General features: G+C 32.2%; 5 protein-coding genes across 5 annotated transcripts, besides 2 other annotated features; 4 read left to right on the top strand and 1 right to left on the bottom strand.

Moving 5' to 3' along the window:
• Positions 1 to 2788: 2788 nt before the first annotated feature.
• On the top strand, positions 2789 to 4636 carry TVAGG3_0717830 (secreted protein-related family; the record flags this gene model as incomplete). The annotated part of the gene is made up of 1 exon (XM_001310586.1): positions 2789 to 4636. The coding sequence occupies one exon, from the start codon at positions 2789 to 2791 to the stop codon at positions 4634 to 4636; it is 1848 nt and encodes a 615-aa protein (XP_001310587.1).
• Positions 4637 to 5867: 1231 nt separating this feature from the next.
• TVAGG3_0717820 (antigen BSP-related family) lies at positions 5868 to 8367 on the top strand (the record flags this gene model as incomplete). The annotated part of the gene is made up of 1 exon (XM_001310585.1): positions 6239 to 8323. One exon carries the CDS (start codon positions 6239 to 6241, stop codon positions 8321 to 8323), a length of 2085 nt encoding a protein of 694 aa, XP_001310586.1.
• Positions 8368 to 10539: 2172 nt separating this feature from the next.
• Positions 10540 to 10761: a mobile genetic element.
• Positions 10762 to 11037: 276 nt separating this feature from the next.
• Positions 11038 to 22180: part of a mobile genetic element that runs on past the window's edge.
• On the bottom strand, positions 11148 to 12029 carry TVAGG3_0717800 (uncharacterized protein; the record flags this gene model as incomplete). Its single annotated transcript, XM_001310584.2, has 1 exon — positions 11148 to 12029. The coding sequence occupies one exon, from the start codon at positions 12027 to 12029 to the stop codon at positions 11148 to 11150; it is 882 nt and encodes a 293-aa protein (XP_001310585.2).
• On the top strand, positions 15456 to 15701 carry TVAGG3_0717790 (protein of unknown function, DUF4106 family; the record flags this gene model as incomplete). Its single annotated transcript, XM_051244014.1, has 1 exon — positions 15456 to 15701. One exon carries the CDS (start codon positions 15456 to 15458, stop codon positions 15699 to 15701), a length of 246 nt encoding a protein of 81 aa, XP_051090601.1.
• TVAGG3_0717780 (protein of unknown function, DUF4106 family) lies at positions 21684 to 22136 on the top strand (the record flags this gene model as incomplete). The annotated part of the gene is made up of 1 exon (XM_051244013.1): positions 21684 to 22136. A coding segment is annotated over one exon (453 nt), but the record flags the coding sequence as incomplete, so codon positions are not given.

The raw sequence follows: 22180 nt of genomic DNA, 5'->3' as shown, positions 1-22180 counted from the left end.
CAAATAAAAAAATAACGTATATTTGCAGTGAGTAGGCATGCATCGGCCTACTAACTTAATACACTTTTTATTCATTCTCTGGCCGGCAAAGAGCTAGAGAATCACAATAGTATTAACTTATGCTGAAGTTTTCTGGATTTCCTTCCTCATTTGAGAGAAATCCAGAAAACTTCAGCATAAACGAAATGCAGACAAGTTCTCTCGCTCTTTATGGGACAAATACCACAACTACATTACACTAGAACAAAGTTTTTCCGAGGTCTCTCATCAAATGAGAGACTTCAGAAAAAACTTTGTTCTAGTCGAATAAATTTACATTTCCTGACAAACAGGTGGTTAAAGACCACAAGTACACTATCTTAAGGCAGAGTTTTTCCGAGGTCTCTCATCAAATGAGAGACCTTGGAAAAACTCTGCCTTATTAGATCAACTACAGAACCTCCGGCTCTTTTAAAGCTAAGGAACAGTAATTGAGCAGTTTAAGGCAAGGTTCTTCCGAGATCTCTAATTCATCGAAAGATCTCGGAAGAACCTTGCCCTGCTCGAGTAATTACAGAATCCTTAGTCCTTTGGGGACCAGAGGGACGTAGTATAAACGTATAAGGGCAATAACGTATAACTAACATCCTTAGAAGCACAATGCCTACACAGTCTGGCTACTATATCATAGCAGCCAGACTGCACAGGTATTGCGCTTCTGGCTTACAAAACTCTCATGGAAGACCAAGTGGAGATCTGATGCCGAAATCGCTTGCTGATGTGGATGAGAGCAGCACCATAATTGGCCATATCAAAGGCTGCATAGCATCCCAGCAAGTGGATTGTCGGCAGCAGCTCCAACTGTGGTCCACCATGAGATAATGACACTTTTGCGCCAAACTTTTTTTTAATGTAGTTGGCATATTTGTAACTTTACAAATATCAGACTTGGCGAGATTTCCAGAACTCAAAATTATGTCAGTATTGTAAAAATATTCTTATCAAAAAATTGAAATTGTAAATTTTGATCTTCATTGTAAAATTAAATAGAAGGTTTGGTTTATTAAATATTTGAATTTCGAACTGCGATAATTTTCATTGAAATATAATGTAAATTCAATGAGTTATCTCAATTTTTCACAAACTATTATAAAAGCATCAATTTCGCCTTTATTTCTCAAACAAATTAGCTGTTTGTGATATAAATGTATAGTATATTGCAATAATTAAATTATTTGCTGTTTATTTGCATTATTATTAAATTCATTGATATTAATATAGCAATTCATACTTTATATTTTAGATTTTATCTCACATTCACTGGTATTATTCTAGTATATCATAAAAATTGTCTAATATCGCAAATTTATAATAAAGCTTAATTTATTAGGCTTATATAAAAAATTATGGATATTTAAATATGATATAATCATTAGAATGATAAATACATTTGATTTATATAAGTGACACAGGCATAATCCTTGATTTGCAAAAGATTCAAATCTGACATTTAGGTCATATATCTAATTTACGTTTACTACTACCTTATATTCATAACATATTTATAAATCTCTTTACCACTTAAAGATTACGCTAATATTTCCAATTTTCCTGCATTAATTATTTAAAATACTGCAAAAAGTTTGGATTTAGATTATATATTTATCATAGGATACATTTATGATTTTATTACAAGACATATCTAACATTAGATCTTAATAAAACCAACAGCAAATCATGATACGGATATATCACTAAAATTAAATAATCGTCACACGGAAATATTTTAAAATACGAAAGTTTTGCGCAAATTCAATTCAAAATAATCGTTTTGCGCATTTTTTGCACCCATAGGATAACCCCGTCACTTTTACGAAAACTAACATTCAAAATATTGCATTCAAATATGTCACTTTTAATAATGTTATATTTCTTGTTTTTCGTTCAGAGTATAATAAAAGATGATGCAGGTGAACTCATAATATATGTATCAAACAATGGTAAAAGTGATGGTGATGGATCTTTCGAAAATCCGATTTTGCCAAATTTTAATCACATAAAAGATTTTATCAGAAAAAACGCAAAATCAACAGTAACAGTTATATTTAAAGAAGGCATATACACAGCCAATGATTGGGCAATAATGGGCTGGGATTATGATAAAAACATTATTCATAAAATTAACTTTTATGGTGAGAAAGGTAAAAATGTCATCTTAAATGGCGGCAAAAAGTTAGAAGATCATGGTTTCCATTGGAATAATTTCCAAAAATATTTAAATATTGCAAGATCACCAAATGAAAACGAATTAGCGCAACTTAAAGGATATGAATTTGAAAATGACACAACAAACGATTCATTAATCATTAGATACTTCACAGTTCAAAAAGACTGTATTGATTTATTGAAAAAACTAACAGAAGAAGAATTACATTAAGTAAAATTTGTTGTTTTCCATACATGGTATTGTGACAGTGAGCCAATCGAAAGAATTGATGTTGAAAAGAACTTAGTTATTACTAAATTTAACAAGAACATTGAAAAAGAATTTTATTCTGATTTCTCAAGAATCCGAGCCGAAGATTATTATTATCTTGAAGATTCTTTATGTTTTTTGACACAACCAGGCGAATATTATCAAGATAAAGAAACAAAGAAGTTGTATTATTATCCAAGAAAAGAAGATAAACTAAGTGAAGTTGAAACTTATGTTTCTGTTGCAGAAAACATTTTTGTTTTCAATCATGTTCAAAATTTGACAATTGAAAATTTGACATTTTATTACACATCAAAGAATGCTTTTAGTGGAATGAATTTTGATCATTTAAGAATATATAATTGTGTATTTAGACATTGTCAATCAGGTGTTTATTTCCAAGCTTCCAATAATTCTATAATTGATCATTGTTTATTTGAAGATATTGGTGAAACTGCTGCAGGTTTTGGCGGTTGTTTGTATACAGGAATTAATAATTCTATCTTTAATTCATGCCATAGAGTAAGTCACGATGGACAAGCTATTAATTATTGGGCAGAAAATGATTATACTTTTGTTACAAATTGTGATATTTCTAATGGTGCTTCGTCAGGAATTCAATTTGGACATAATAATGAATACGATGTTGATAAGGTTAGACATACATTAGTTCAAAATAATCATATTCATCATCTTGGATTTAAGAAAGTTGATGATATTGCAGGAGTTTTCTTCGGAAGACATCCAAAAGGTGTTATTTTAGGTCATAATTGTGTTCATGATGTAAGAACACATAATTACTGCGGAAATGGTCTTTACGCAGATACAGGAAGTAGTGGTGCAATATGGAGTAATAATTTAATTTATGATGTTGATAATAACGCGTTAAACTTGAATTATGGTATGAATCATATTATGGTAAATAATATACTTGCTTTCGCAGAATTCGGCATTTCATATGGTGAGAATGCTCATAGTGAAACATGGACAATTAATGCAAGTAGAAATATCTTTTACATGGGTAAAGGAAATAAGACATATCTTGGTAATTACTTGAATGGAAGAGATACGAATTATCTTGATAATAATTTATTCTATAGTACAGAAACAAATGATTTTAAGTTCTTAGATAAGAATTTTACTGAATGGAAAGAAAAAGGATTTGATGTTAATTCAGAAATTGGAAATCCACATTTCGTAAATCCAGAACAAAGGAATTTTGCTTTTACAGATGATTCAAAAGAAATTTTAGATAAAATTGGATTTGAACAATTTAATTTAACATTTGGTGTTATTGATGTTGATGCAAATGATCATTGGAGAGAAAAAGCAGCATCATATACTTATCCACCAAATCTAGTTCAATATCCAAGAGTTCCTTTTATTGTTGATGAATCATTTGAAAGAGGAGATCAAACAAATTTCATGAAGCGAGCAATATTTTATACAAATGGAAATACAATGGCAATATCAGATGAAAAAGCACATATAGGAACACATTCTCATAAATGGGTTGGTGATGTTACATTGAGTCTTCCATGCAAATTTAAAGAAGGACATGGAGAAATTGAATTTTACTTCCTTCCAAATGAAAATTGTGACACGATACTCGATTTTGGAGTGGAATCATGGGTCTTCATCAAGAATGGACAAATAAGTTATCCATATGGTACAAAGATAGCTGAATACACAGTAAATCAATGGACACAAATCAAGTTTGAAAAATTCTTCAACTTAACAGTTAATGGTATTAAGTATAATTTATCATATGTTAACTCTAATTATGAAGAACTAGAATATGCTAGAATTTCAAGTGTCAAAGACACAATTTACATGGATGATATTCATATATTCATTGATACTCCAGATCATCCATTCTTTGAAAATGAAAAACTTATTTTAATCAATCAAATATCAGGTGGTAATGACGATGATAATGATCATAAGAATGATGGAGATGATAATGATCATAAGAATGATAATGATGATAATGATGGAGATAAAAATGATAAAGATAATGCAGATAATTCTGAAGGAAAATCAGGATTAGGCGCTGGCGGTATTGTTGGAATTGTTTTTGCAGCTTTGATTGTTACTTCAATAGTTATTGTTATTACAATTGTTTACATTAGAAAACACAGGAGTGATGATGAAGAAACTGTAGGAATACAATTAGTATAACTCAAAAATGCCATGGCTAAATTGAATACTAAACATTTTTTAATGATTTTTCATCTTCTATTCGAAAATTAATATCATTTTTTAGTTATTAATGAGGAAATTAGGAAAGAAGATTTTTTGAAAGCAATTATGAATGCTTTAGACTTGTTGCAAAAATATTTAATACATGATGAATTCACTATTAGAACAGGTAAATTCGGTATGGTTTGATTAATATTTTGATAATGAACTCTGTCACTATCATTATATTGATCCATATTACAGTTTATTACTAATACTTCTACATTTATACTAACAATTGTATTTTTACTATTTAAAAATATATTGCTTTCTGATATTGTGCTAATGTCTTGATTGGTAGATGAAGAGAGACAGAAGAAGCCAATCGGTGCAACACACTGATTATATACGAAGTTTAATTGAGAAATAATGTATTTCGATCTTGGATTAGAAAATATAAATGAAAGAAAAAATAGCTCACTGAGAAGGTTAATATGATTTGAATTATTCCGAAAATTAGTGAATCGAATATTTGCGGGTGAATTAGAAACGATAAATGCTGCCAATTCTATCATATTTATATTATTTAATGATGTGTTACAATTTTCAAATAGAATTTTTCCAAATGTTTGATCATAAATATCTATGCATCTGGTAACAGAAACTTGTAAAACTGAATTAGTGGATTCATCATTAACTCTCTGATTAAAACAGGAAGAAAATAAATATATAATACGATTTTGGACGCAATTACCGCATTGCTTCTGTTTGTTGAATGAGGCATGGTAGGAATTAGATTCATTACTACAATTACAATTACAGAAACTTGAATCTTCAAGTAAAATACAGATTTCAGAGTCAGAACCAAAATAAATCACATCGTTGCCGTTAAATGAATAATAGTGGCATTTTGAAATATAAAAGTTAGAATTTGTTGACTCATAAAGTAATCTATAGCATTTTTGACTTAAACTTTCATTCGCTGGTGTTTCTGGAAAGAATTCTTCCCAAGTTTGTTGAAAGCGAACCAATTTTTATACTCATAATTTAGAAAAATTTCTTCAAATGTAAAAATAATCAATGTGGAATGATATCATCTTCGTATTTGTCACGAAGCTATATTTCTTTGGTTGTATTTTGTATTCTCGACAAAATAAAAATGACATTTTTCACTTTTTGATAACCTATCGATTTTTTACTTGACGATAACTTTTATTTTTTATGAATTGCTAAGATTCTCTCTAAATAGTAGACAGTAATGGCCAATACTCGAATAATTATGAAACTCTTGATTCAACTACATCGAATATTGTTACAATTACTATATCTTCAAAAACCAAATTTATTTCAGGTAAATCCCAAAGTAATTATGCCTTCAAAAATTGTAAATCTACTATCAAGAATATTTACTTTGAGTCTGAACCTCAGCTTTATGAAATACAAAACTATTCTTTTTATTTATGTTCAAACCTTGAATCTATTGACCTCAGTTCATGCACTCATTTAGAAAAAATCTTATCTCATGCTTTTGAATTCTGTTATTCATTAACTTCCATTAATCTTCCAAATTCATTAAAGATTTTAGGAGAAAATGTGTTTTCAATGACTAATTTAGTAAGATTTACATTTCCATCATCTGTTACAAATATTCCTAATAATTGTTTTTTAAAATGCACTAAATTATCTCAGATTGATATTCCATTTGATAGCAATATTACAAGTATTGGGAAATGGATCCTTCACGCAACGTTAGTAACAGAATTTAATATTCCTGCTAAAGTAAACAATATTGCAAGTGCTTTTCTTGAGTATTCAAATCTTCAATCTCTTTCTGCGGATAGATTGAATCAATATTTTTATGTTCAAAATTCAATATTGATTGAAGCAAGTTCAAAGACTGTTCACAGTTATCCTCCGAAGAAATCAGGACCAGTCACTATTCCAGAAGGAATAAATTCAATCGGATATGCATCATTCTCTTCGTGTAAAATTACTTCTGTGACTTTTCCAACTAACTTGACTTTGATTAGTGATTTAGCATTTCAAGACACAAGACTTTCTGAAGTTATTATTCCTGATTCAGTTTCTTCAATCGGAGGCTCTGCTTTTGCATTATGTTCATCATTAAAATACGTTAAATTACCAAATAAACTTGTTTCATTAAGATCAAACTGTTTCAAACGAACTAATCTTTCATCGATAGATTTACCGGATACTCTCAAAATTATAAATGAAAATTGTTTTATTGAATGTCCGAACTTGAAAGAGGTTGTATTGCCTGAGAATTTAGATACTTTGAATGGAAAAGTTTTTGATACTACGACAAATCTTGTATTCAAACAAAACTCCAATTTTTATATAAACCAAGATTATGTCATTCTTACAAAAGACAATTCAACATTAGTTCAATACATTGGAGGAAATGAAGCTAAAGAAATTTCTGTTCATTCTAATGTTAATGAAATAAAAGCATCAGCTTTCTCTAATAAAAATTTGTTGGCAAAAGTTATTTTTACATCCGATTCTAAATTACGAATTATTCAAAATAATGCATTTTATAACTGTCAAAACATGAAATTTATTGAGTTACCTGCACAACTTACTATAATTAAAGACAGTGCATTCTTTAATTGTAGTAAATTGGAATCTATTTCATTGAGTTTTTGTGATACAATAGGAATAAGTTCATTTGAAAACTGTAAAAATTTAAAATCAGTGTCAATGGAAGATAGTCCTTTAACATCGATCCCAAAGAGCTGTTTTTCCGGATGTTCTAGTTTAACTAATATCAAACTCCCATCTTTATTGACTACTATTGATCAATCATCATTTTTTGGATGTTCATCCCTATCAAAGGTAACATTCCATGATAAAATTTCTTCAATTGGAGATAGTAGTTTTAAACAATGTAATCTCCAACAAGTGGATATCAGTTTCTGTATCAATCTCACTGAAATAACAGAAAATTGTTTCAGTGATAATTTATTACTAACTGAAATCAAACTTCCGCAAAATATTACAACGCTTGGTTCATATTGTTTCAGTAATACTGGATTAAAAGAATTTACTTGTCCATTGTCACTTCAAAGAATCAATTCAAATTCGTTCATGTCATGTGAATCTCTTTCAACATTAATAATTCCATCTGATTGTAAACTTAATTTCATTGGTGCTGGTTCCTTTAGGAATTGTTTCAGCATTTCCAATATTTCTTGTAATAGTAAGAATTATAAAGTTATTACGGGTGCTCTTTTTGATAGCGCATTATCATCGCTTATTTTGTTCCCACCTGCATCAGATGTTAAGTTCTTTTCACTTCCTGGAACTACAACAAACATTGGTGAAGGTGCATTCATGAGCTGCATAAATCTTCTCAGTATTATGATTCCAAGCAACAGTGTCCAACAGATATCACAAAATGCTTTTGAAGGATGTCGAAATCTAAAGATGATTAATATTCCTATTTGCGTAAAGATCATTGGGCAAGATGCATTCAAAGATTGTGATCAACTTTCATGTGGCTGCCAGATTGAGAACAGAAACAAAACATTTCTTTTTGAACTAATTGAAAAGAGTAAACTTCCAAGACGATGCATCAAAAACTGTGAAGAATTATGTTCATTCAAAAATATGAAATGTATAACATCTCAATTTTTAATTCATCCATTCATTGTTATGTTATTATAATAAATATGATTTTCAATATATGAATTTATTTACACATAATTTTCCATCCCCAATAATAAGTGTTGACTCTGTTCAATACTATTTTTAAACAATTATTAAAGTCAGCATTGCAGTAGTCAAAATATCACAACACCAAGATTTTTCTCATAACATATATTGTAGGCATTGAAAATATTCTATATTTCATAAATATGCTACCGTATACTAAAAGGTCCAAGTATGAAAATCTGTCCAAGGAATGTGTTCAAAACATGGTCAGCTATATTCAAATTGCTGGCAAAAATATCAAAAAAAAATCAGATGCAAATTTTATAGAATTCCTTGGATCAAAAAAAATCCTTGGCACTTTTTGCACCTACCTAAAGATTTCGGATTGTTTTAGTCCTCATTTGATAGATTTGTTAATAAACTTCGTTTTTATTTCATTTATGAATTTCTTGGCAGAACTTGCCACTTAAAAGTTTGACCAGAATTTCACCAGTAAGTCACGTTCTGTTGGCATTAGCCATAATTTCATTGTTAATAGCATTCAGCAATGAAATTAACATGAGTTATGTAATTAGCTTTCAAGGTTATTTCACAAATTATTCAGTTATTAAAAGATTTTTTTGCGCAAAATGCAATAAAATGCAAGGGTTTGTCTCACCATTTATAACTAATAATAACTTGCATAAAATTGCTTATGTTGATGATGTATGGAGTAAATTTTTCGATATCAGTGATGATCCCATTCATGTAACCGAAAGTCAAAACATTTGGAACTATAATGAAAATTGTTTCATCCACGATGTTATTTTTTCAAGCTTCACATCAAAAATTATTTACTCAGCAAATCATAAAATGCTCATTTATAGATCGCTATTCAAATCAAATTTTATCCAAGAACTCAATACAATTATCCAGCAAAAAGGAGGTGCTTTTGTGCTATATCAAGTTTGTTCAATAAATTCCGAAGGAAATATTAGTTCGTCAAATGCATTATTTTTAACATCAGAAAATACACAAAATATTTTTATTGATACTTCATTTTCAGATTCATCAGCTAAATGTCCATTCATTAAATCCAATTATCGAGAATTCCTACTCAAAAACGCAAATATTTCTAATATTTATGCAAATACTTATTATTCATTTCTTGAATGTTGGTTTAATGAATTATTTATTTCTTTTTCAACATTCAGCAATTTATCTTCAATATATGCCTTTTATCATTATTCGAATACTGGAAAATTTCATCATCTCAATATGAAAAAAATCAATACTCAATCATATAGTATAATACGATTTATTTTTAGTTTTGATTTTTGCAAAAGTATCATAATTTATAACTCCACTTTTTCCGAAAACACTCGATATATTGTATATGCAAATGGCAATAGTCAAATAACCATTTCACAATGTTATTTTAGCCAATACTATACATCTAAAACCGAAAATGGTGCACAGGTAAATATTTCAACAACAAATTCTTTATCTTTAGAATTATCACACATCAAATTAGTAAATTGCACGGATTTCAAGAAAAACTATATATTCATACAAAACCTGAGAATTACGAATAATCCAATGGTTAAAGGTGTTGATACAACAATTGAAATATCAATGAATGTATATTGGAGCGATGTTGATACAAATGTTGATGTTATTATTTAGATTGATGACAATCAAAATAACCCTAATCATCAAGCAAAAAATTTAAATAATAAACCATCAGTAATATCGACAAGTATTACAATTCCTGGTGATTTATCTTTTGAAGAACATGCATTAAATGTTAAAATCATTTCTAAAGATGGAAATGAGTCAAGAACTTCAAATTCTACTTTTACATATCGAAATTCGGCAACAATATCAATTACAGATTGGTACTACAACAATCAAAGTATTGCTATCGTAGGAAAAATAGATTTGATAAACAATGATGATGCAGTAAAGATGACTGCTTATTTTAGTGAATATAGTAATCTACCTAAAATAGTGTTAATTAATCCTTCTGCGAGAGAAGATCCCCTTCAAAATTTTGATTTTATCCTGCAATTTCCCAACGAATTTAAGTATGGCAAGCATTCGATCAATATTAAGGCTTATAATAATAAAAAGAGAGAGATTGGCAGCACAACATTTAACTTTGATTATATAAAAACAGCAAGGGATAGTATTTGTGTTAATCCACAATATTACATTCGAAGAAGATAAATATCTGTTTAGGATTATATTAAGGCTGCACTTACCACTTTCTGACATGCCCTCATAATTTCAACATATCTTTATTTTAATAACAAAAAAGTATAACAGTCATATGAGGTACTAGGTAATGAATTAAAATAACTTTTTCCCTCGATTAAAAATTTTAACTTTATATCATAGAAAATTAGGATATAAAGCATGTGTGTCAAAAAAATTGAGCGAATGTCAGAAAGTGGTAAGTGCACCCTTAACTTATAAGAAAAAATCTCATTCAAAGAAAGTCTTTCCAGCATGGATCAAATTTATTGACTGGGAAAAATTTTGTTATGTATCATTACCTGGACTAAAATTTTTATTGTAGGTGTTTAATCTATTGGAAAACTATCAAATTATTGTATTTCATGTTGATCATATCAGGATATTAATGCATCAAAAGATATATCTCATTTTTGGCAACACATTCAAAAAAAAACTGTTTGTAAAATTAATGATTTGATATTATTTTATCCATATTTTGAGATAAGTTAAAAAAAAAAAAAAAAAAAAAAAAAAAAAAAGGAAGTGGGGCTTCCAGGGGCTGCGCCCCTTCTAGCCCCGAAGATGTTTAGTATAAATGAAGTTTTTATTCGGAAAATTGTTAGTCTTCTGGTGTGAATTCGGAGGACTCTTCTTGGATAGAGTTTTGTATTTCCTCCTCCTCTTCTTCTTCCTCCATTGCTTCTGGGAAGAAGCCTTCTTCTGGGTCGAAAACATTATATAATGTGTAATTGAATGACACATTATATCTTTCTTTGAGTTCGCTCTTGACAAAGAACTTAGTTCCAGGAATACAGAAGACTTCTGTGCGTTGGAAAAGCTGATGTCCTGGAACAAATTTGGCAATTAGAGACTTCTTTTTTCCGAATTGTTCAGGAGTTTCCATGACGACAGTAACAACATCTCCATCTGCGAGGTCTTGTTGTTGTTCGGAAAGGTAAAGAGCAATGATATGAATGGTTGCTGCGTTGAATTCGAGAAAGTCGAATTCAAATTGTGTTGTCGTATAGCATTCAAACCATTTTGTACAGTTGTCTCCGAACTCGTCAGTGTATTCATCTTGGTCATATCCGTAACTAAAGACTTGGAATTCGGCAATTCTCTTGTCGAATGACCGTTGCATGTAACGAGGAAGATTTTGACGAACTTGGTATAAAGTTCTCAACATTATGAGCTTAGTAAATGTTGGAAAATACTGAACTAAGACATCGCTAAGCTCAATTGGACTTGGAATTGTCTTAGTAAGTTCAATTGAACTAGCAATTGCTTTGTTCAGAACTTCACAGAACTGAGTATTGTATATAGCGTCTGGTTGTGTGTTTTCTTCGGCGTCTTTGAGATATTTAGAGCAAATTTGTTGAAGAATTTCTCTTAATTCGCTGTTAGACTTTTTGGCGGTTATTCTAACAGCTGTGCCAGTTCTTGGAGGTTGTGGGGCTTTGGCTTTGGTTAGCGGTTGAGAATTGTTAATGTTGGCTTCCATTAGACAAAAATAAAACTGTTTTTTTCGGACTACTCATAGAAAAGTTTAAAATAAACCGTTTTCGTCAACGGTAACCCCCTCTATTTTTTTATTTTATTGAAAGGTCTCCGTTGGCAAACCGTTCCATCTCAAATATTGAATGAACTATAAACGTTTTTTGTTTTCTATACATACTTTTTTGTCCAACGGTAAAACTTTTTACACAACGGTTTTTGAGAGTCGTCGCCGTTGACTTTTTTGTAGAGCACTCAAAATAGTATAACTTTGTCCGACAAGTAAGGGTCTATCGTCGCTACAGGAAAAGTTACAGGCGTTCCAAGGAAGTACTTTGAGAAGCCTTTTCCCCTTATAGAATGAGATAGGACGGTTATTTTACAAAACTGACAACACTTTGACCGAGTAGTTTTTTGTGCTGAACAAAAAGTGTCATATAAACATCTGTCAAAAACCGCTTTTTAACTTCACTTAAAATGCCACGTAAGCTACGTAAGAATATACGTAAGAGGAAGAGAGCATTGAAACATCCAATAGTAAGACTGACACCAACAACAGTTGAACAACAAATGCTGAATAACCCACTATGTTGCAACAAATGTCAAGCAATCCTATGCTTTTAAACCGAGTTGTTGGTGCACAGAGTGGAGGTTTAAGAGCGGCACTTTTAGCGAAAATGGCAGGCTATGGTGGAGCTGCGACGAGACAGCCTATAACCCTCAAAGTCAAATGAATTTGAGTTCACTCAAAAATCAAATAACAGATGTCAAAAAGTCAAACATAGACATACAGAAACAAATAAGTGAAAACGAAAAGAAACTAGAATATGACAGACACACAAAGAAACTCAATGAGTTAAACGTAGAGAAAAAGAAGAAAGAAGAACAACTGAAAGAACTAAGTACAGAGGAATATGCGAAAAAGTGTCAGAAAAAGCAGCAGAAGTAGCAAAATGGAACAAGATGTTGTAAATTTGAAAACCATACTACTCAATATAAAGTACTGAAAGTGAAGAGATAAAACAAAAAGCCCTGAAGACATATATGGATAGCGATGAGTATAAAAAAGAAGTTGAAGCAAATGTAAAGGCAGAAAAACTTTTACAGTTGCAAAACCAACCGTACAGTATGAAAACTTAGCACAAAAGTAAAATAACGACGCAGCCATGCAAAAGGCAATGAAAAGCGCAGAGTATATAAAAAGCTAACAATGACTGGTTAGAATGCCCAAGCCAACGCTAAAGCAGCCCAAACTCATAGGTCAATAAGGACAAAAATACAGCGGATGAAGATAGTTCAATGAAGCTTTAAACAAATGCTGACTTTAAGAACGCTTCGAAGCTCTTCATAGTAAGGTGAAACAAGTGAACGACTTCTCATCTGGAAGAAACTGAGTCTGAAGGTTTCGACAACGAGTTAAGAGAAGTAGCACAAAATATGACGAAAATAACAGATGCAGCAACGAGACAGGCAGTTCAAAGTGCCTATGACGCCGTTAGAGCAACTGTTGTGAAAAGTCAAGAAAAAGAGTTACAACAGACCAAAACAGACCTAGTAAATGCTTTCTTAAAAACGAAAAGTCAGTAGGACATTACGCTGCAGATGGAACATATGTGCCAGCTGGTGGAATTTATATACCACCAAACCCTCCAAGAGAAGCACCTGCACCAGGACTACCTAAAACATTTACATCGTCACATGGACATAGACACAGGCATGCACCAAAACCAACACAACAACCAACAGTTCAAAACCCTGCACAACAACAACAACAACCAACACAACAACCAACAGTTCAAAATCCAGCACAACCACCTCCACAACCAGCACAGCAACCACAAACAGAGCAAGGACATAAAAGAAGTAGAGAACAAGGAAACCAAGAATTCTTAAAAATGCTTAAAGAAGAGTGTGGTTTCCCAGATACTGTTGACTTTAGTGACAGATATAAAGAAGCTATTGGAAAGTTCAAGGATGGAAATACTGACCCGAACCTATTTAGCTTTATGGCTCAGCACCAAAACGGATATAATCTCAAACTGGAAAATACAAGCTCGCTAAGGGATATGATTAATAGCATATCATCCAAATGACATGGAATGACATTTACTCCGAGATATTTGATGTCAGAGCTAAATGACAATTCAACTTTCGTCATGAAACGCGTAAAAAATAGAGACGGAACGAAAGAACAAAAGCTTATGATGCGGATGACGTAGATAGGGAAATTGTTGAAAACGGTCTCGGAATATATGAAATGCCAGCAGATGAGGTACAAGAAACTCCACAGGAAGAAGTTTCAGATACAACCAGACATGGAAGAAATAGTTCAGCAACAACAGCTAGAAGAGCCTGAAGGAAACGAACAAGTCCTTCCTTTGGAAACTAACTTCACAGAACTAGATGAAGATTTGGAACAGCCGAAAAATCTTGACCCTCAACAAGAGCATGAGGTGAATATGGAATCTTTCAAGAGTCTAAGAAAGATTCGGCTGACATAGTAGAAGAATATCGAAAAATGTTTGCCGACATACAAAAGACTCCAACACCAGATGAAAATATTCAGCATAGAATGAAAAGTACTGAAAGAAATGTACACAAATACAACAACCCTTTTTACTTACGAGCATTTAACGTTCAATCTTCGATGAACTCGGTGAAAATAAAAGGTTAAATTTCAAGAAAAACATATAGAAATGAAACATTGTTTAAAGTTCATTCAGAACCTAACCAAGATGGAAACAAACCTACTTTTGTTTCTGCAGACGATGGAACTACAATGAGATGGGGTCATAAAGCTAACCCGGATAGGTGGTTCATAAAACTTACAACCACAATTCCAAGAAGTTGTAGACGCAATGGAAGTCAATGGTGAACAAGATAGCTGGTATTTTAAGCGCGGCTTTAATGCCATTGAAAGATATGAAAATGCAGATATTTTGGACCAGTATGAAATGAACATGGCTGATGGAAAATATAACACCTGACGTTCTAGAACATTTATCTCAAAGAACTACACAGAACCATAGAGATGGTATATTTGGTGAAGAGTTAGAAAGAAAGTTAGGGAGGGGAGAAGGAAGAGAACCTATTGTACATGACCTTGCAAACGAAAGTTTACAAAATGTCATAAAAACTTACTTTGCAGACAATGAACCGAGAAGGGATGAATATTTAAGAAAACTCAAATGGACAGTACCAAATGAAATGTTAGTATTGAAAAACATGTTCCTTGACAAAATAAAACCAACTACAGAAATAAACGACGCAAGACTGAAAGATTGGGTAAAAGCTTTCCCATTCACAAAAGATATAATTGGTAACATGGAAAGAAAACCAGAATGGCTACAAAAAACATATATTTGGAAACGAGCTATTCCATATGGACAGGCACTGTTTGAAGAGCTTGAACCGCGAAACTCAGGACAGAGTCATGCAAACAATACGCAAAGACTCAAATACAAACTATGACAAACTCTTTCTAGGATATAGGTTACCTGAGATGGGCGACCAGAGCCCAAAGGCAAAAAGGACATGGGAAATTTACAACATACTAGGTGAACATGAGGCAAAGATGCAACAACTTGAAGCAGAGGGCAATGAAGGAAAAAGAAGAGTTAAAAACTCAGTCAGGAAGAAAGTAAAGCTTGGTCCACGTGGGTTCTATTATGACATATAAATCCAACTATTCTATATTTTTACTCATATGAAATGTACGCCGCTCAGAATATAACGCAACAGTTTTGGATGCTATGAATGGAAATGTTTCCGAATGGTATAACGAATGCGACAATGCCATTAGAAGGTCAGAAATAGTTCCTGGAACTTACGAATATACAACTGCTGTTTCTTATGGAAATGTAGGTGAGTTTGGAGAAGGTTCTTCAACAACAGTAGATATTGCTTGCGACAGGTTTCATATAATTTCTATTGACAACTCATTCTTATACGTGGAACAAGACATTGAAATAAAACCTTCTGCCAAGTTGTCTGACAAGAAAGGTTGCAATGGAATTTTCTATGTCGGATACCAATATGCTCCAGAAGTTTCATGGGATATAAGATATATTCTAACTCTGACTTAGTTCAAACAGTAACATGGGCAAACTATGAATGGTTCGCTTTGAGAAACTCAGTACAACCACAAGCTAGAGAACAAACAGACCAGTATGCAACTATTGAGAAAATAAGAAGACTTGACCCTAACGTTCCAGGAGTTTATGTTAACCTTTCTGGACAAACTGCAGCAGCAGTAACAAAGTAAAACTGAAACTTAGAGTTCCTTTGTCATCTTTCCTCATCTTCAGGTTTTTAAGATACTTGCCAAACTGGGCAGGAAAAATTTCTATCGAACTTACTCCAAGCAAAAATAACTTAGTCATTGCACCAACACAAGACCCATTCACTCTTACAGAAGTAGTGGGAACAAATAAAATGTCATATCGCCGACTTTTGCAAAAACAAAGTTGACTTAGACTTTGTTCTCAAACCTCAACACTGAAGTAAACTATTATTTCAATGCTGCTGGAGATGCTTGGGACCCAGTTAAGTTCACATGCGAAAAGTTTGAATGCAAGAGAATAGAAAGCAGACTTGCAGTCTATATGTTGGACCCAGATATTTCAAATGCTTTAGCTGCCAAATATATTGCAGTTCCACTTATGTTCCCTATACACCAAATATCTGTCAAAGACTTTGCAGGTGAAGTTGGAAACCAAAGTGCTGACCCAGGTGCAAGAACAAGATATTGCTTTAACAACTGCAATGAAACATGCAGATACTATGTTTGTACTGTTCAGACGAACTATAAATGACTATTCTTGCTTCTACAACCCTGTATTAAATACCATATAAACATAGATGGCAAATATTATCCAAGAGAAGAATATTCTACAGTTGAGGATATGAGGTTACAACTTGACATTAGATGCTATGAACTTTAACAACAACTTCACAACAAACCATTAACCCTGAAATGCAAATTCTATTATGCCATATGTGAAAGTATGGACTCATACAGGAAGTCAAAAAACTCAATATACAAATGGAGACCGTTCAAACTTTTGGCTTGGCATTCCATTTGCTGACTCAGAAGACTTTATGGGTGGTATTTCAACTGTTGGTACAGTTCAAATACAATATACTGGTGACAGAGACGGTCCAGATGAATTGAAAGCAAAGAAGTTTACAAAACCAATAGCACTTTTCACGGAAGATGCTCTTTGAAGATTCGTTCGATGAAACCTGCTGGGGCTCCTCAGATTGGTATAACGACAGCTTCCATCGAGCAGATTTGGCAGCAGTCAGTAAGTTGTTCTTGAACTGACTTCTCTCCGTCAAATATTGAAGTACGCCAGTTTTGATATAATATTGTATTATAAACTTACCTTTAGAAATATCGGTCAGTTTTGTTGTTATATTTTGTCTGCTTCAAGAACTTTCACCATCTCGGTTATACCAACTTCTTTGCTTTATGAAAATATTTTGGTTCAGCAAAGACTGCCTATTCTATAACATTTTCCATTGTTGTGTAAAGAACTACTCTGTCAATGAACTTGTATTGTTTGTGTGTGTAAACTTTGTTTTGCTTCAATTCGAAGAGATACTCAAATACGTCCATCTTTTTATTCTAAGTAAAATGTCATTTCCGAAAAATAGAAGCGTAAGTGTTTCAAAAGGTTTAATGGCGGTGGCAGATGTGAAGTTAAATTCACCAACTCAAACAAACAGTCAAAGTGTTGTTGTCAATGTCAAAGAAAGAGATGTTGAAGTGGAGAAACCATACGAAGACGAAGATGGTATAGCAATAGTTCCTGTAAAAGAACAACCAACATACCCTGAAGTTAGCAGAGACTTAAGTTCTGTTGCAGATATTCGAAACGACTACCAACAACTTAAAGACAAACTTAAAACTCAGGAGAAGATTTGTCAAGCTTTGGGTATAATGTTAAACTTGGTCGAACACAACCCTGTAAAAGTGAACTCATATGTCATTGCACCTCATGAAGTTTTGAAAGAACTATTGAAACTTTTGACAGAGGCAGACGATATAAACATCAAAGAAATAGAACCCGACATTGCTTGCTGTGGTGTTTCATACAATGTCATTGACAAGATATACGTTATGAAAGGAGGTGAAACGTTGAACTTAAAATATAGTTTCCCAGACGTCATAAAAATATTTGACGACCACAACATTTCATTAAAATTTACTTGCTAAGTAAATGGCAGAAGACATAGTGGTTTATACTATTACGACTAAAAACCCTGAGTCATATAATTCTATAACAACAAACTTACAAAGTCCTCAAGGACGATATGTAAACTGACCTTAAACACGATGACGACTAAAGCCTGTTTTGCTCTTTTGACACCAGAAGACTTTGTTGTTGTGAATGGTAAAAAATACTTCTTTGAAGATACTTACTCAGATATACCACCAACAGGTTTTGTTGACTTATTTAATACTTTAAGGACGGATGTAACATGTGCTGCAACTAGAGCAGGTTTCATTATGTTTGGATGTCCGACTGAGTTTACTATAAACGATATGAGCTATAATACAAAACTTATATCTGGTTTTTACTACCAACAGTTTCCTATAACAGGAAAAGGTGTCATACAAGGTCTATCTATTCCATTGACTTTAAGTACACCTATTTTATATATTGTTTCAAACTTAGGTTCAAAGTGCTATTCGAATGTCGACAGAAACTACTATGACCAAAAGATACTCATGCGTATAAACAACACTTTCTCTGCTGGTTTGCCTATTGTTCATTCGAATGCAGAGTTTTCAGCTTTAGTAAACTCAAACACTTTGCAAACATAACGTTGACATTAGTCGACGCAAACTTTGTTCCTGTAAAAACTTTTATGTCCTATGTATTTGTCAATGACGGCAGAAAGTTTCGAATTGGAAGATGCAACTGGTGAAAGTATTGTACTACAAGAACAACTTCAACAACAAATAGCTCAAGAACAACAAATGCAACAAAATGCAACAACAAAGTCAAGAATAAAAAAAAATATTTTTTTTTTTTTTTTAAAAATGTACAGAATAGATGTTTCAGATTTTTATGACTTCCAAACATTCAGAAATATGTGTCCATTTCGAGACTATAACAAAGCAGTCGAGAATTTGAAACGTTTAGTCATTTATGTCGACTCTGCCCCAGAATGTTATGTCATGAAAGAATGGGATGTTGTCTTTAACAAACCAAGAGCAACAATAGTGTCTGAACAAGAATGTAGACAGAAACTTAAGAAAATAAAAGTTGTACAAGTTGGAATGAAGATGTTAGATGCTTGGGATATCTTATTGTCAAAGTTAGAAGATTTTTCAGTTCGTGTATAAAGTTCTATACACCATCTCCAAACTTCTATTCTATCTTCACTGGATATAAATACGAACAAGTAGAATGGAAAAAAATGTTATAGAAGCTTGGTTAGACCATGTCAAAGAAATTATATGCAATGGAAACGAAAGAGTCTATGAGTATATCTTATGTTGGTTTGCAAACATCTTACAACATCCAAGTGCTAAAAATGAAACTGCTCTCATTATAATTGGAAAACAAGGAACTGGTAAGAACACTTTCTTTACAGATATTTTGTGCAAACTGTTAGAGGCTATTCGAACCCTAATATGACAAACTTAGAAAACATCTGCGGTAAATTTAACTCTTCAATAGAGAATATGAAACTTATAGTATGTAACGAACTTCAAAGTATATATACAAAAGGTTTTAAACTCAGATGCTTTGAAGAGTCTTATAACAGACAAAGTTGGAGTTGTTGAAAGAAAATATAAAGACCAAAGAGTTTGTGAAAATGTTGCAAATTCATCATGGTTTCAAACAATGTTGTTCCGATGAAGTTAGAAAGTTCTGACAGAAGATATGTAGTTGTCAGAACGTCAGATTCTCATATGCAAGATACAGAATATTTTGACGACTTAGCAGAAACTTTGACATCTGACTTTTACAACCACTTGTTCTCATATTTTATGACATTAGATATTTCTAAGTTCAATCCAAGACAAATTCCACATACCGAAGAGAGACAAACATTGTTAGAAGCAAACAAGAGTGTATATGAACTGTTCATAGATGAAACTGACTTGTGTCATTAGATGAAAGGTCTTTATATGATGATATAAACAATATTGTCAAGAATATGGTTATATGGCAGCTTCTAAACGTACATTCTTGGCAAATGTCAAAAATCTTTTAGATGTTCAGAACGGCGTATATACAAAGAAAAATTTTTCTGAGTAAATTTTAAAAAAAAAATATTTTTTTATCCGATAGAAAAGATGATGAAATTCATCTCAGTAAATAAGTACATGTCAGGACTTAAAGAAGAACTAGACCCATTCACATATTTGAATGTTTACTTCTACAATTTTGAAAAGTCTACATTTGACAAAATTTGGAACATTGCACCAGTTAAGTTTGCTGTTGTGACTAAAAATGGTGCGAAATTTGAAGACTTAGACATAGAAGGTTTGTTAGCAGTCAAAGAAAATTTTGACAGAAAGTTCTCAAACTCGAAGAAGGTAAAGCATACAAACTTGTTATACCTTATGAACCAAAGAAAGCAGACGACTATGAATATTATGAGTCTAAGATAGTTGAAGTTCAAGGTAAATTGGGTAAAAAGATTTTAGAGTCTAAGCCAGTGTTTGCTCCTAAAGAGGAAGAGAACATTGACATTGACCCAGAAATGTTCTAAAAATAAAATTTTATTTTTACATGTCAAATTTCTTTTTCTCTGGCTCTGGTTCTGGTTCTTTCTTCTCTTCTTCTACTTTCTTTTCTTTCTTCTCTCTCTCTTCTTCTTCTCTGGTGGAGTTATGTCAAATTTCAGAACCATATTTTGTAAAAGTTCTTTGTCCTTTAATAGCTCTTCTATTCTGTTTTCTATTTCATCTTCAAGAACAGCGCATGTGTCTTCTTTGCATTCTAAGAACTTTTGTTGGACTTCATCTTTCCAATCGGCGTCATCTCTGTCAACAAGTCTGTCATTGACAAACTTAAGACTTCTCTGCTTAATGTTTTATGGTTCTTGTCATATTCCCAGAAACAGAACTTTAGAACAAATTCACCTTTCTTGTTTACACTATGTAAGATTTTATGGTCGACAGATGTTTTGCTGTCGAAAAGCTTGTCTCGAATATAGATAGCGAAATCGCTAGACATTTTCTAAAAGATAAAATTTTTAATTTTTCTAAAAATATGTTAGAAAAAAAGTTTGCTGACATTGACAAGAAATTTGAGAATGTTTTAAACAAGAACAAGAGGAAGTTAGAAAATGCTCAGATAAAACCCATACATGACAAGTTCTTATTTGCTCAGAATGGTATAACAGGTCTAATCGCACCACCTGGGTCGGGTAAGACTTTCACTTATCTTAAAATGGCTGCACAACAACAAGAACTAGATGAGAAGAACCCATTCTATGAGTTAGTAGTCATTTGTAGTACTTCTGGTCAATTTGACCAAACCGTAAATTCGTTCAAAGATATTATAAAAAGTCTAAGTTAGTATGTATAAAAGACTCTGAGTTGTTAGATTGGATAAAGAAGTACCAAAGAAGAGTTTTGAAGTACAATGCTATAAATGAGTATGTCAATTCGAAGTTTAAAGACCCAAATGAGGAAATGCAGAGAATATTAGAGAAGAAACACTTCAGAAACAAACAGAAAGAGATAGAATACATTTCGAAGAAATTGCAATCTTACGATTGGAAGACTTACCCTCACAGATGTCTTCTTATCTTAGATGATTTCGCTTCTCATCCTTTGTTAAAGAACAGAGAACAAGACATGTGTCGAATTCTTAAGAAGCTCAGACACTTTAACATCTCAGTTGTCATTTGTGTACAGACAGCAAAGAGTTTAAGTAAGGATGTAAAGAGAATACTTACTGATATCATACTTTTCCCTGGATTGTCCGAAGACGATTTCATGGAACTTATGAAAGAGTCCATGGCAGGTAAGTTTGACAGACATGAACTATGGGAGAAGTACAAAGTCATACAAGACCCTCATACTTCTTTCAGAATTCACATCTACGCGAACAAAGTTCAAATTGTAAAAAGTCAAGCTTGAAAAATAAAGAGTGCATCTACCCTACTTGTTTGAAGTTGTCAAAA

Source organism: Trichomonas vaginalis, chromosome III, assembly GCF_026262505.1.
Source record: "Trichomonas vaginalis G3 chromosome III, whole genome shotgun sequence".
Classification (NCBI taxonomy): Eukaryota; Parabasalia; order Trichomonadida; family Trichomonadidae; genus Trichomonas; species Trichomonas vaginalis.
Note: the sequence above shows the minus strand (reverse complement) of the source record. Positions and strands in the feature narration are given on the sequence as shown.